Genomic DNA, 13,403 nt, shown 5'->3' with positions numbered 1-13,403 from the left:
CCCACCGCCGCAGATGATCTGCCGACTATATCAATGTCATCGGCAAAGCAGATAAGTTGACTGGATCTGTTGAAAATCGTGCTTCGCATTTCGCCCACCGCTCGTTGAATAACACCTTCTAGCGCCACGTTGAACATCATGCAGGATAGACCATCACCTTGTCGAAGCCTCCTGCGCGATTCGAATGAGCTCGACAATTCACCCGATATCCGCACACAGCACTGCGTTCCATCCATCGTCGCCTTGATCAGTCTGATCAGCTTCCCGGAAAAGCCGTTCTCGTCCATGAGTTTCCATAGCTCGTTACGGTCGATCGTGTCGTATGCGGCTTTGAAGTCGATGAATAGATGGTGCGTAGGGACTTGGTGTTCCCGGCATTTTTGGAGGATTTGCCGTAATGTGAATATCTGGTCCGTCGTAGACCGTCCCTCCATGAAGCCGGCCTGATGACTTCCCACGAATCTGTTTGCTTGTGGCGTTAGGCGGCGGAGTAGGATTCGGGACAACACTGTGTAGGCGTCATTGAGGACAGTGATCGCTCGGTAGTTCTCACAGTTCAATTTGTCGCCCTTCTTGTAGATGAGGCATATTACCCCCTCCTTCCACTCCTCCGGTAGCTGTTCTATGTCCCAGATCCGGACTATCAACCGGTGTAGGCAATCGGCCAACCTGTCCGGGCCCATTTTGATGAGTTCAGCTGCCATGCCATCCTTCCCAGCCGACTTGTTTCTATTCAGCTGGCGAATGGCTTCCTTAACTTCACTCATCGTTGGGAGTGGCTCCTCTTCGTCGTTGGCTACGCCGGCGATGTACCTTCCCCCACCGTATTGATCTCCTGCATGTGCGCTGTTCAGGTGTTCATCGAAGTGCTACTTCCACCTTTGCGGGATGCGTTGAGTTTCTGATAGAACTTTCGTGTTTCTTGGGAACGATGCAGCTGCTCCAGCTCCTCCTCTTCCAGGCGGCGCTTTTTTTCCTGCAAAAGTCGGACTCGCTGCCTCTTCCGCTGTCGGTGATTTTCCACATTTCGACGGGTGCCTCTTTGCACTACTGCCGCCCGCGCGGCATTCTCTTCGTCCATTACCCTCCTACACTCATCGTCGAACCAGTCGTTCCGTCGAGATCGCTCCACATAACCGATGACGTTCTCCGCAGCACTGTTGATGGCTGTTTTGATGGTATCCCAACAGTCCTCGAGAGGGGCTTCATCAAGCTCGCCCTCTGCCGGCAGCGCTGCTTCGACCGATTGCGCGTAGTCTGCCGCGACCTCAGGTTGCTTCAGTCGCGCGATATTTAACAGAGGCGGGCGCCGGTTTCGCGTGTTGTTTACTACGGAGAGTTTTGGGCGCATCTTCACCATCACCAGATAATGGTCCGACTCGATGTTGGCGCCCCGACAGGATCTGACGTCGATGATGTCCGAGAAGTGCCGGCTGTCGATCAAAACGTGGTCGATCTGTGTTTGAGTTTGGTACGGTGATCTCCAGGTGTACTTGTGTGGGAGGCGGTGCTGAAAAAAAGTACTACGTACGGCCATTCGTTTGGAGGCGGCGAAATCTATCAGTCTGAGGCCATTTTCGTTGGTCAGCTGGTGCGCACTGAACCTTCAAATTGTCGGTTTGAATTCCTCCTCCTGGCCGACCTGAGCATTGAAAAACCCGATGACTATCTTGATATCATGTTTTGGGCAACGGTCGTATTCACGCTCCAGCTGCGCGTAAAATTCGTCTTTGTCGTCACCGGTATTTTCGAGGTGAGGGCTGTGCACGTTGATGATGCTGATGTTGAAGAACCGGTGGAGCCCTTCCAGCATACCTCCTGCAGCGCTACGATGTCGAATTATCGGCTCTTCAATTCGTTGGAGAGCACGTGGGTACTGCGGTACTGCCCACAAAATTTAGAGATCGGCAGTTCCATGTTCCAAGTTTCCAATCGCTAGTCCCTTTTCGTCCCCCAGACTATACAGACGCTCGTGGAAGCTTAAGTTGAAATACCTACAATATTTTAAATTCGTAGTCGTTGAAGTGAAAGTTGCATATCACGTATCGGAAAACCAAAGTCGTTGAGGCTGACAATCTTCGACACTGTTGTTCCGCGCATTTAAACGAAAAGTATCGGTTAGTAGGAGTGTCTACTGGTTGCCGGACCTGGTCCTTGGAGGCCAATTCAAAGTCCGTGCATAGACGCTGAGTGGAAGGAATCGGTACGTGTCGTCGGAAAGTTCATTTTTGCTTTTATATTTCACTTGCTATTCTTTTGATATTTCACTTGAGGTTGCCAAACTTTTAACACGAGATTCGCGCAAATTTATCAAACGCAAGACCGATACAATCCCTAACAACAAAAAATGTGATATCGAATGAAAAGAGACACAGCTACGGAGAATGATAGATTAAAACTTTATTTTTACTATCAAACGATTCGTAACTTTTTTAAATGAATCAATCCTTTTTTCGATTTAATAAAAAGGGAGGCATAAAATTTTAAAATATAAACCTACCTATTTAGAGTTTGTTTTCTAAACACGATATAGTTTTAATAGAAATATGATTTATTTGCAAGAGAATAAATTGAAAAAGTCCCTTCTTATACGACCGAGTCTATAATTACTACACGATTGACTACTTTTGCTTAACAAACTAAGGTTAATCGAAAGAAATTAACATCACTTCGTATCAACTGTCAGCAAGTTCATTTTTGTCTAGTCTACACATCTGTCAATCAGATTATTGCTCCAAATAAACTATTATATACAATTAATTATATGCTATATTTACAACGTTTTATATAAGAAATAAAATACAATTCCAATCCCTACATTCAGCGTAATTAGAGAATATCACATTTTCGTTATCTTATTCACTCAGGATTGTTCCACTAGATAGCCTATTCGACGAATATATTTCTCAATTGTCCTATATTGAGAATTGCTCAAACCTCCTTCTTTGACACTTTAAATATCTCCTTCTTAACGCTTAACGAGCTATGTTGAGGCCGTGAATCGAGTTTCACAATCGCGCTGATATCGGAGTCGGGCTGATTCTCGTTCTTCCGCGTCCAGATACCACAGGGTGATGGCATAGCGAGTCCGATGAGCCGGTTGTACCTCGTGTGGATTCCGCCGGTCCGACCAGAAGAACAGAATTCGATCGAAAATTGGTTCAATGTCGGCCACACGATCATTACAACCCTCGGGGAAAATTCTTTGAAAACGGAGTAGGTAGTTTTTTTTATTTAACCTATCTTGCGCTAATTAACACTTCTAACTACTCACCGCAAAAGACCACCACTTTGTTGGACTTCCCAGTTCAGATTGAGATAATAGATGGCGGTAATACAACGTCCATCTCGGTTGGGATTGTCCACATGTTTGACATAGTGAGAGCCGGATCCCGGATAACAGGCGACCATGGCCTGAAATCAGCAACAGATTTAAATGCAGTTCTTCACTTCTAGTTAAGAATGGAGCCCCTAAATTAAATATTTACAGTTAACATTATGACCAAGATAAACTGAACCAGCTGCAAATATTCGTGCCGTATGTGTATATGTTATTACTTTTTATCAGTGTTAATCAACGGAGAAGATATAATAAGTGGCACCAATTCTCGTAGATTTTTTTTTGGCGTACGTGACTTTGAAGGCGCTTACAATATTTTTGAAGAGAGTTTCGTGATATGAAGCACATATGTAGCTTGACATCTGCAAATGCATTAAGAGAATCCCTCTATTTAAGAGTCTACAACTATTAAAACATCTTGGAAGACAGAACCCCCTTTAATATAAAATTAGAAAGGGTAATAAAAGAAAACTTGAATCTACGATCCAGATGAGTCATCAATAACTGTTTGTGTACCTTTTAAGTTAGCCACACGGTGGGTTGTTTTGATTTTTTTAAGTGTTTTGAGACCCTTGAGACGCAACAGAGGTGAATCATTAAACCAATAAACCGGCGCCAATCATTCTCCAGTCTGTATGGTTTCAACCACGAAACACAGATAAGATCACATTTCGTCGCCGTCTGAATGCATCGCAGTATTGGGGACATCTAATCTCAAACCACGAAACGTGGTTAATGGTAAAAGTGTGATAACTTTTCAAGCTGATGGTAAAAACTTACCTTTGTTCGCTCCCGAATGTTGTATCTACCGATTTTCCCGTTATTGCGCATCCGCTTGCATTTGGAAATGACGGCGTCGACCTACGGGAAAAATTGAAAAAAAAAACCGTCAAAAATAACGTTGTGTTAACGAAACTGTAGCCCTTATTGTTTAGGGAAAGTTACGATTATTTACTCACCCTATTGATTAGGTAGCCAATATTGCTGCACCCAGGTTCACTGCCACCAATCCAGGTTATTTTGTCTCCTCGAATGTGTCGCATATTGGTGCCTTTTCGTTTGGACACCAATTGGCCATCCTGTTATTTTGTAAATAATATAATTTAATTATTTTATTTGTGGTATTGGGTGAATTTTACAAACAACCCATTATAAAGATAATTTGTTTGAATTATTATGAACATATCTACGAGAAATGATTCATCAACAACCACAAACAATGTCAGCTTTTCGCTTACTGGATCTAGAAATCGAAGTAATGCCTTCCAAAACATGTTTCTGATAAGATTTGAAGCATGTAGGTATAACAAAAAAAACTGAACTCGTCAGTGGTGTTTATACCACCTTCGAATGCAATAAACCAGATATGCTATTGGAAGATTATAAAGAAAACTATCTTGCCTAAAAAAATAAATCAATCATCAACTTACTCGGAAAACCCCAGACGTATACATGCCGGTGACTTCCTGTAGCACCTGCAGCCCTCGATCTTGTCCGAGGAAATTATCCAGAACGCATACTCCATACTCATTCATATCCCGCACCAAACTCTGGCAAGCTTCATCCAAACTCTCTTCCTCTAAATCGGCCAACATAGAGTCATGCTGCTGGTATTGTCCCAGTAAATTGTCGATCTTGGCATTCAACAATGCACTGACACTTTCATCGGTGCTCGTACTACCACTGCTAGCCGGGGAACCACTTCCACCGCTGCCAATTTCACTGACTAACTGCTGATGGCTGTGTAAGCCTGGGTTCACTGTCGGTGGGCGTACAGCCGTGATTTGCATTTCTTCTTCTAAACTGTTCAAAACCCCTTGCGAATCAAGACCTAAGCCAAGGTTTTCGGTTTCCGAAACGTTTACGAAGGAGCCTGCACTATTCGCACTGAAGTTATTAGTCGTTTCACAGGTGTCGAGGGATAAGTTTTTATTTCCCTCGTACTGTAAATTGTTGTTCTCGACCACCTCCAGAAAGTTCAGATTGTTAATGTTGTTCAGGAAATTGTTTTCATTCAGTATGTGGTCCACGTCTATTTGGTCTAGATCTACCAGCTCGGCGCACAAATCTCGGGCATCGACAAGCGACTCGGGGGACAGCAGTTTCGTTAGTGCAAGTTCACTCAGCAGCAACTCGTCCGCGACGTCGTCTACGATCGACGGTGGTAGCGAATCTTGTCGTTGTCGTTGTTGCGACGATTCCGGCTGCTGTTGGTTGAGGTCAGTCATCGGCGGGGTAGCAGCTGTAGCCAACGATGACGGAGGTGACGATGACTGTAAATCGAAAGGCGAAGCAGATTCACAAGGTGGGTTAGTTGATGGGCTTTTGATATTAGTAGCAGATTACGAAGAACAGAAATATGTAAAGTTTTCAAGAGAAAGAAACTTTTTCAGGCAAGTTTGAGCAAATTAGATATTGATTGCAAAGTTGTTTTTTGAAAATGAATTCACATTGGTTCGAGACAATATACAGTGAATGGTTAAAGCTGAACCCACCGTGTCCATGCTGCTAACGGTGGTATTGGTGGCTCCAACCATCGGCTGCCGCCCATCATCACGACTGTTTGTTGACAAAATTTCTGCACGTACGCCACCACTCACGTTAGAGCCTGTAGGTTGATTAGGCAGATGATGATGATGAGTGGTTGCATTAGAAATATTTCCGAAGAAGAGGACACCTTCACCACTGCCAGAACCATCAGCGAATGACGCGTCTGTTGCATTCTGCTGATAAGCTTTCCCACCTGCGCTCGATATCAGCGGATTACTGATCGTCGTCTGATAAGAGTTTCTAGTCGTACCGTATTGATTGGTCTGCCCTTGGAGTACGTTTGTCCCTTGCTGAGACAGCTGGTGAATCGAGCGACATTCGAGTTTGTGTACTTTCCAATCAAGCCGTTGATGATCCTGAGAACAGTAGTACGCCACCTGGCAACGGCTACACCTCCGAAGGCCCTCAGCCACACCGCATATGCGGCACTGGTGTTGGAAGTGACGCATTTGCTGCTGCACTATTACGTCCCCTTGCTTAAGATAATCAGTAAAGCGATTTTCGTTCATATTTCACCACATCGATGGTTCCAATGATTTTTTTAGAGTTTCAAAAGCTTTCAAGGACAACTTTCTGTACGAAGGTTATTTTTATTATCCTTGGGAATTCCTATCAACCTTCCACTTTTCACTCCACCGTTGCTATGCCCATTCTGATGGAAACAGTTTAATTTGATACATTAGGTTTTACTCATACTCTACGTGACACGGCATTAAAAATTGTTATCAATTTTCCCAAATTTCGAAACCATCACAAACACTCGACATCAAATTTTTTCCATCTTGTTATGGAGCCTATGCAGCGCTCTTGCGATGTGAGCTTTCTTTGGACGGCCGAAATTCTTCACCACATGACCGCTCACAGATTCCTTCCACTTTTCATTTCGTAGACCAGCAAACTGTTATTCGATTTCACAAAATATTGACTTATTTCTGTTTTGTACAGCTTCAATTGCAAAAGCAAAATTATTTTCCTGAATTTCTTTTCCTCTCTCGGGGCTAGAAAGATAGACAAAATAATGTTATGACAGTTCGGCCCCGCACGCAATCGAGGCTTCTATTTGTTCATGTGTGCGTTTAGTTTGACCGATTAACCCTTTAAGTCCTGAAGAAAAATTAAAAAAAATCTCACGTACAGATGGCATTGGTTGATTTTTGGAGGCCTGAAGCCAAATTCTTAAAACTAAAATGTGACAAAAACAAACTTAATTCTTTGTAAATAAGTAATATTCTAGTTTGCGTTCTTGTTTGTGTCACATTTTAAAAATATTCTTGCTGAACCGGAAGTTGGCACTGCACTGATGCTTTTATGTCAAATAACTTTGCTGCAATCGCACTGAAAGCTGTGTTACAAAAAGCATAAATATGCTTATTCAAATTTCCGATAATGCAATACTTAAACTTAATAAATACCTTATAATGAATCTTATGTTTGTTTAAAAGGATTGTGATATCTATAATTTACGGAGCATGAATAACAATCCTCTTTAACCGGACATTAAATCAGTTTATACTTTACTGTTCCATATACCTATCATGGTTAATATCAAAGCGTTCGCAAAAGGGCTTTCCAAGTTTTGTTGCAATACCAGTTACACTGAAACAGGAAAGTTAAGAACATAGCACATCATCAGGCATTCCGAACGAATTTTATTTGGGAATCTTCCGAGCACCGGTACACGATTTATGTTGAAAAGCTAAACACACTAAGACCTACAACTAGGGGTTGAGTTCGGCATGTGAAAGTGGTGGGAATTAATGGAAAACTTTTGCGCAGACAGGTATTTGAAATGAAAACATAATACTTAACGCTCGGAGAATTTCCATATATCCGCTGATCCAACGTTTAGCTGTTTCCTATGCAACCAAGGCTGCCACTGTACTGGTTATAATGTAACCGATAGATTCTGCGGCACCCCGTCGAATATGCTAGCAGAAGACTGCTGTTGCTACTGTTGCTCGAGGAAGATGACGATAACGTCTTATGGCTGCTGTGATTTATACCATTGTTGGTGACGCCGCTGTTAGTTAAAGTATTCGAGTTGCCGGTGGTCGCTGATTGATTGCTAGCAGTGACAGAAGCTGAAGACGACGATGACGAAGAAGAACTACTAGAGACCATTTTGACCGCATCCCAAATTCGAACCGTTCCATCAGTCCCTGCAGTTGCCAAATGTCGGCTATTATCACTCCACGTAACGCAACTAACTGCAGAAGTGTGATCGCGAAGTTCAGTCAGCTGCGAGCCAGCTGCCAGGTCAAATACTCTAACCTTAGTTTCCTCGCCTTGTTAAAAAAAAAACAGATTGATTAAAAAAATACATGGATGTATTGTAGAAGTCCTACCTGCAGTCGCTAGATATTTCCCATCTGGACTGAATGCTATCCTTTGTATTGGTTGCTTACAATCCGTAAATATTCGGAACAATTTACCACTCGTTACACACCAAAGCCGTACGGTGAGATCAGTGGACCCCGTTGCCAGATAGTTTCCGTTTGGATGGAACGCTACTGTATCGACATCTTGTGTGTGTCCCACATAGATTTGCAGCGGAAATTCACGATCCGTCGACCACAGACGGGCGGTCGTGTCTCTCGATCCGGTGGCCAAATAAAGTCCGGTTGGGCTCTCGGTTACGCACCAGATAGGATGATTGTGACCACGGTAAACAGCCCGACAGTTATAGTCACTTGCTTGCCATGCCCGCATGGTAAGGTCTCGTGAAACGCTTAGCAGCAATGGGTAATGATTTGAGAATAGTAGGTCTGTCACGGCATTTGAGTGACCCCGCAGTGTTATTCCTCCAGTTTCGGTGCTATGGACGCAAGAATATAGATATTGAGTCAAAAATAAATCTAAAAAATTGAGGCGTTGATACTTACAAAGCGTTTTCACTACATTTTCTTTCCATGTATTGCTTCCAACGATCTCGTTTCCCTGGCTGTCGACTGTGTGGAGGCAATAGTTTATTTAATTTTTCACGCGATGTCGATTCAACCGCATCAACATATCCTTTTTCGCCGCCTTCCTCATCATCATCTTCGCTTTCATCCCAATCATTGAAGCTATTCTTACAGCTGGTCACATTCCAGCAACAGACTTTATCCCACAGCCCAGCGTAAGGTTTCCGACCGATTTGAGTACTTCGGTTTACGGACCACAGCATAATAGTGGCATCCTCAAATCCACTCGCCAGGTGACAGCACTTGTCATCGATCGCAACTGCCGAGAGCCGATCGTTGTCAACATTCTCCACCTGATAGATACACAATGGCGAATGATACTGATTTAGTTTCTCGGTACAATCTTTCAATTTCTTTAGCCGCTCTGCACATGTTATCCCTCGAAATAGACCACTGATGTCTTCGGTAGTTGATGCTGCTGGCTGTGTAGTTGGGTCAAGTTTTTGTTCTGGGATCTTGGTGGTGACTGGTGAAATTGCTGCTAGTCCAGGAAGATAACCGGTAGTGTCATCTTCATCGTCGTCGTCGTCCATCAGATCCATCAAACGGTTTGTACCATCATCGTCGGATCCATTCATTTCGCGGATTTTGTGTCGAATGAATGCACTGGTGAAACCGTTGCGTAGAAGGAACTTGGTATTCTCGGCATCAGAATGCTCGGAAAAATCATACTCTAGCAATGGTTGCTCTTGTTCAGGAAAGTGATCCATAGGGGACAGCCCGTTCAGCAGATCTATGCCATTCGAAGGAGAAAGCAAACGGGGTCGCTTGTCTGGTTTGGGTTTGGACGTATCCGGGTTGTAGTCTAAGAAATCCTTATCATCATTTGTTTCAAACGAAAACCAGTTACGAAGAATTTGAAGGACTAGTGAATGGCCATGCTTAGCGAGGTAGCGTCTCAGAGCAACGATGGAAACCGAAGATAGACGAATAACATACTGACAGGAACGAAACTGCAATGTAAGATCATCGTTGTCAAGATCTTGAATCCGTGTTATTTGAGAGAGCTTTTGGATAAGTTGTTTAAACGACTCCAATCGATTCGCCTCAATGACGAAATTTGATACAACTTCTGACGTGGGAGTAAAAATAATGGCGGAACTTTGAACGGTCGCTATAGGTATACCAGAGGCTTGTTGTTCTTCAACAGTTCCGTTGATTTTCTGATTCATGATCAGCAATGGCGAGCTACTTGGAGGAGCAGTCGAAGGTTCAATCGGACCAACCAGCACCGGAGCATGCTTTCGGAGGAATTCGATTGCTGGTCGCCAATCTCGACCTTTCAACATTTCGATATAAAGATGACACAATAAAGGAAAGACCAGTTCCGATAGCTCCTTGCGAACTGCATCTTTTTGGTATTTGATGAAGCTGCACAATCTGAAATATTTACACCAATTAAACATTCCCTCTTATTTACCTTTTTAGATTCAATGATTTACTTGGCAAAATGTTGATCCACCTGAGCAGGATTGTTGTTTAGACAGAAAATATTGGAAAATAGAAAACTGTTGGCCTTGGAAATTTCATTCTCTATGGCAGTGTTCATAACTATCTGTTCCGATGATTGTGTCAGTATAAGATCCGATTTCCGGAAACGATCGTTTATCTTAAAACGTTCAAAAATGAAAAAAAAAGTTATTAATAGCTACATTTCGCTTCTACATGTAAAATCAAAATAATACAAATTTCTCTACGAACCCTCGAACAGTTCGAGTTGTTTTTAGGTTAAGCAACACTATACAACAAAGTTTTATTCCAGAATCCGGTTTCCTTTGGTATCAATTTATTAGTTATACTCTTACCAGGTAGTTCCGTTGTTTGAGATAACCACCGACGATGGTTCGTATCAGATCATTTTTCGACTTGCGGGAAGATTTGCTGCTGCTGGTTCCACCGGTGCTTGTTGAATTGGAGACCGAAGAAATCGCTGTAGACGATGATCTTTTGGAATCAGCCATTTTCCGTCTCTCACTCAACACATCATGCACTCTTGTTGCTGTTGTTCTGTTCTGCGCCTCAGCCTTTTTTTTGTTATTTCTTTCGATTTTGTCTTGCCGACAGATTGTAGAAAGCAAAGACTAGAGATAAAAAAACAGCTACATACTTTCTAGCTGAAAACGACCACGAACCTTAATGACGTTTTCTTAACAGGAAGAACGGCTTTTCGCTTCCATCGCATATTCAATTTCCAAATAATAAAATTACATTCAAAGAAGAAAAGCCGCGCAATTTTAACTTTTTTGTTGGCTTTTAGGTATCATCTTGGCTTGATATAAATAAATATCTTTCTATTCGATCGTCTCAACATTGTACACTCAAATTAAAAAGTACAAATTTACTTATTTTTAAACCATAACTCCGCGGGAATGGAACCAAGGTAATTCATTTCATAAAATTATCGTTGTTTTTTTTTATTATTAAATTTTGATAATTAAGGATTTAATAGTCAACGTTATCGTTAAGAATATTTACGTGCCATTTCTCAGTTCGGTTAAAATACACATTATGTTTGATATGTCAACACTGTTTTCAAAATAGTTTCCACAGAGAAAACTATTGAACGTTAATGGAAATTTTCATGAACTTTTTTGTGATATTTTTTACACGTATAAAGCAAGGATTTTCTTTCTATTCAGCACCGTGAATAAATTTATAGCATATATTCGTTAAAAAAATTTCAACTCAACCAACCTTTGAAACGTTACTTAACTTGATTCCGATGTTTCTGTAAGAGCTTCTTCGCCGTAGTTTTCTGTTTTCATATCATTCAATCCTAGCTCTTCGTTTTGATCGTGGGATCTATGATATCGGAAAATTCTCAAAGCTCCATCCGGCGTGCCATCATCATTCAATGATTGTACGTAACTGTTCCCAGTGGGGTCGTCTAGCACGATAGTTAGTTGCTGTTGCCCAGCTATGGCTGCATCCAGTTGTCCGAAAAACCCATCCAAACGACGTTTGGTTTCTTCGTCGTTAGAATCCATAAACATTCCGGAACCTTCAACTAGTTGCTCTTTCATGGCTGTCAGCAGTCCTTCTATAGTGGTGAATCTACCACCTAAGGCTCCACCACCAACCTCGCAGTCAAGTTCCCGTATATACAAACCACAAGACTCAGATTTCAAAACGTCTCTCGAGAAATCAACTCTTCCACGGACCGTTACTTCGATTTTGACCCCTTTCTCCTCTATTCCTCCCCCAGGCTTCACTTCGTTGGTACGAAGACCACAGTTATCGCAAACCGTAGCCATTATCACAACCTCTTTGAAGTGTGGTATAGTTGTTAATTTCATATTTGTTACGCAATCGGCTTTGCACTCCGGACAGTTGGTAGGAAATTGCAAAACCTCTCCTTGAAGCTCTTCTAGGGGCCATGAGCCTTCTGCAATCGGTTTCAAAAGTTTATTTTCTTTTTCTTCCTCAGCAATATTTGAAGGTCCTTTTCCATCATCAGTAGTAACTTCATCGCGAGTAAAGATTCCCAATAAATGATTCTGCTCTTTCGTTCTCTTAAAATGAGAGATGGTCGTTTTGGAATCCCTTTGAGGAGCAAGCGGATTTTCTATGAAGCTATTTCCAGATATATCCTCGATTGTTATCGTAAATGCATTTTTCATTTCCTTAAGCTCGTTCAACTTGGTGACAAACTGTTCAATCTGTTCAGCCGCCTCTGGATGTTGTATTCGACGAACTGGCTGGTCCTGTTCTAGTCCTCGTATCACTCGATCAACAATACCCTCGATCGTGGTAACTTCGCCTTTTTGCGATTGAGCTGCAATCTCAAAATCAAGCTCCTCAATGCGTACGCTGGAATAGTCAGACTTAACAACGCGACGGTTCAAGTCTTTGACCGTTTCCAAGCGCACACTAATGCGAATGCCTTGGGGAGCAATTTCGCCACCCGGTTGTATTTCATTGTTCTGGAAGCCACATTGATCGCAGCTGAAGGACATAATCACCACCTCTTTATAGAAAGGGATCTGGGTCAACAACAGCCTGGTAGTACCCTGTAGGTTGAATGAAGGAAATTTAAAATCAATGTTTTCTAGTTTTTTTAGGCTTGTTAAATATAAATGAATCGTTGTAACTATCTGCGATGACTTAATGGTACAATCTGGTCTGGGTCAAACGCGTTCAAAGAAAAAAATATCTGCGTTTGCTGACAGAAAGAAAACTAATTTTTGTCGATTTTCAAACACATGCCTGTTTTCTCGTACAGTACGCCTCTGGCAAAATGGTGCAAAATACTCACATTGGCATGGCAATTCATGCACATGGATTCGATTTCAGTTGCCCCATGTTCCAGGTCATCCTCAAGAACGAGCGGCACTGACACGTTCATTGTTTCGGCTGGTGCTGTTTCCGTCGACGACATTGTAGTTTGGCGAACAATTTCGGCTGGAAATTCAGAATTACAAACCGCAACTAACCAGCTCAACGTGTTTACTTGCGTGAAGTTGTTTCGACTCTGCAATGCGAATGAACTTAATGAACTCGCTTATTTGACGTTTCACATGGCCGCACGCTGGGTTGCCAGGTGAGCAGAT

At 42.5% G+C, this 13,403-nt stretch overlaps 3 protein-coding genes across 4 annotated transcripts; all 3 read right to left on the bottom strand.

The window, feature by feature from the left end:
- Positions 1 to 2,376: 2,376 nt before the first annotated feature.
- LOC129759775 (uncharacterized) lies at positions 2,377 to 6,910 on the bottom strand. Of its 2 annotated transcripts, XM_055757297.1 has the most exons (7): positions 6,018 to 6,910; positions 5,836 to 5,948; positions 4,771 to 5,613; positions 4,300 to 4,419; positions 4,121 to 4,201; positions 3,275 to 3,414; positions 2,377 to 3,203 (listed from the first exon to the last, which is right to left on the bottom strand). In XM_055757297.1, exons 1-7 carry the CDS (start codon positions 6,397 to 6,399, stop codon positions 2,984 to 2,986), a joined length of 1,899 nt encoding a protein of 632 aa, XP_055613272.1. In that variant the 5' UTR covers positions 6,400 to 6,910; the 3' UTR covers positions 2,377 to 2,983. The 2 variants fall into 2 exon arrangements, with proteins under 2 accessions (XP_055613272.1, XP_055613271.1); XM_055757296.1 differs by having other exon boundaries at positions 5,836 to 6,909.
- A 465-nt stretch (positions 6,911 to 7,375) lies between these two features.
- On the bottom strand, positions 7,376 to 10,879 carry LOC129759781 (uncharacterized). Its single transcript, XM_055757303.1, has 5 exons — positions 10,659 to 10,879; positions 10,296 to 10,462; positions 8,773 to 10,233; positions 8,236 to 8,705; positions 7,376 to 8,175 (listed from the first exon to the last, which is right to left on the bottom strand). The coding sequence occupies exons 1-5, from the start codon at positions 10,812 to 10,814 to the stop codon at positions 7,736 to 7,738; spliced, it is 2,694 nt and encodes an 897-aa protein (XP_055613278.1). The 5' UTR covers positions 10,815 to 10,879; the 3' UTR covers positions 7,376 to 7,735.
- A 622-nt stretch (positions 10,880 to 11,501) lies between these two features.
- On the bottom strand, positions 11,502 to 13,342 carry LOC129759777 (zinc finger protein ZPR1). Its single transcript, XM_055757299.1, has 2 exons — positions 13,109 to 13,342; positions 11,502 to 12,863 (listed from the first exon to the last, which is right to left on the bottom strand). Exons 1-2 carry the CDS (start codon positions 13,229 to 13,231, stop codon positions 11,562 to 11,564), a joined length of 1,425 nt encoding a protein of 474 aa, XP_055613274.1. The 5' UTR covers positions 13,232 to 13,342; the 3' UTR covers positions 11,502 to 11,561.
- Positions 13,343 to 13,403: the final 61 nt, after the last annotated feature.

Source organism: Uranotaenia lowii, unplaced genomic scaffold (genome assembly GCF_029784155.1).
Source record: "Uranotaenia lowii strain MFRU-FL unplaced genomic scaffold, ASM2978415v1 HiC_scaffold_271, whole genome shotgun sequence".
Taxonomy (NCBI): Eukaryota; Metazoa; Arthropoda; class Insecta; order Diptera; family Culicidae; genus Uranotaenia; species Uranotaenia lowii.
The sequence above is the reverse complement of the archived record's forward strand: the minus strand, read 5'-3'. Positions and strand labels throughout refer to the sequence as shown.

Bases quoted from the DNA above. Each gene is read 5' to 3' on its own strand.
- LOC129759775 (XM_055757296.1), bottom strand. From the start codon at position 6,399: ATGAACGAAAATCGCTTTACTGATTATCTTAAGCAAGGGGACGTAATA. The intron at 4,420-4,770 runs GTAAGTTGATGA...ACAAAATAACAG, and splicing joins ATACGTCTGGGGTTTTCCGA to GATGGCCAATTGGTGTCCAA. The intron at 3,204-3,274 runs GTGAGTAGTTAG...CCGTTTTCAAAG, and splicing joins CAAAGTGGTGGTCTTTTGCG to AATTTTCCCCGAGGGTTGTA.
- LOC129759781 (XM_055757303.1), bottom strand. From the start codon at position 10,814: ATGGCTGATTCCAAAAGATCATCGTCTACAGCGATTTCTTCGGTCTCC. The intron at 10,463-10,658 runs GTAAGAGTATAA...GAACGTTTTAAG, and splicing joins TCAAACAACGGAACTACCTG to ATAAACGATCGTTTCCGGAA. The intron at 8,706-8,772 runs GTAAGTATCAAC...TTGCGTCCATAG, and splicing joins AAATGTAGTGAAAACGCTTT to CACCGAAACTGGAGGAATAA.
- LOC129759777 (XM_055757299.1), bottom strand. From the start codon at position 13,231: ATGTCGTCGACGGAAACAGCACCAGCCGAAACAATGAACGTGTCAGTG. The intron at 12,864-13,108 runs GTGAGTATTTTG...TTCAACCTACAG, and splicing joins GCATGAATTGCCATGCCAAT to GGTACTACCAGGCTGTTGTT.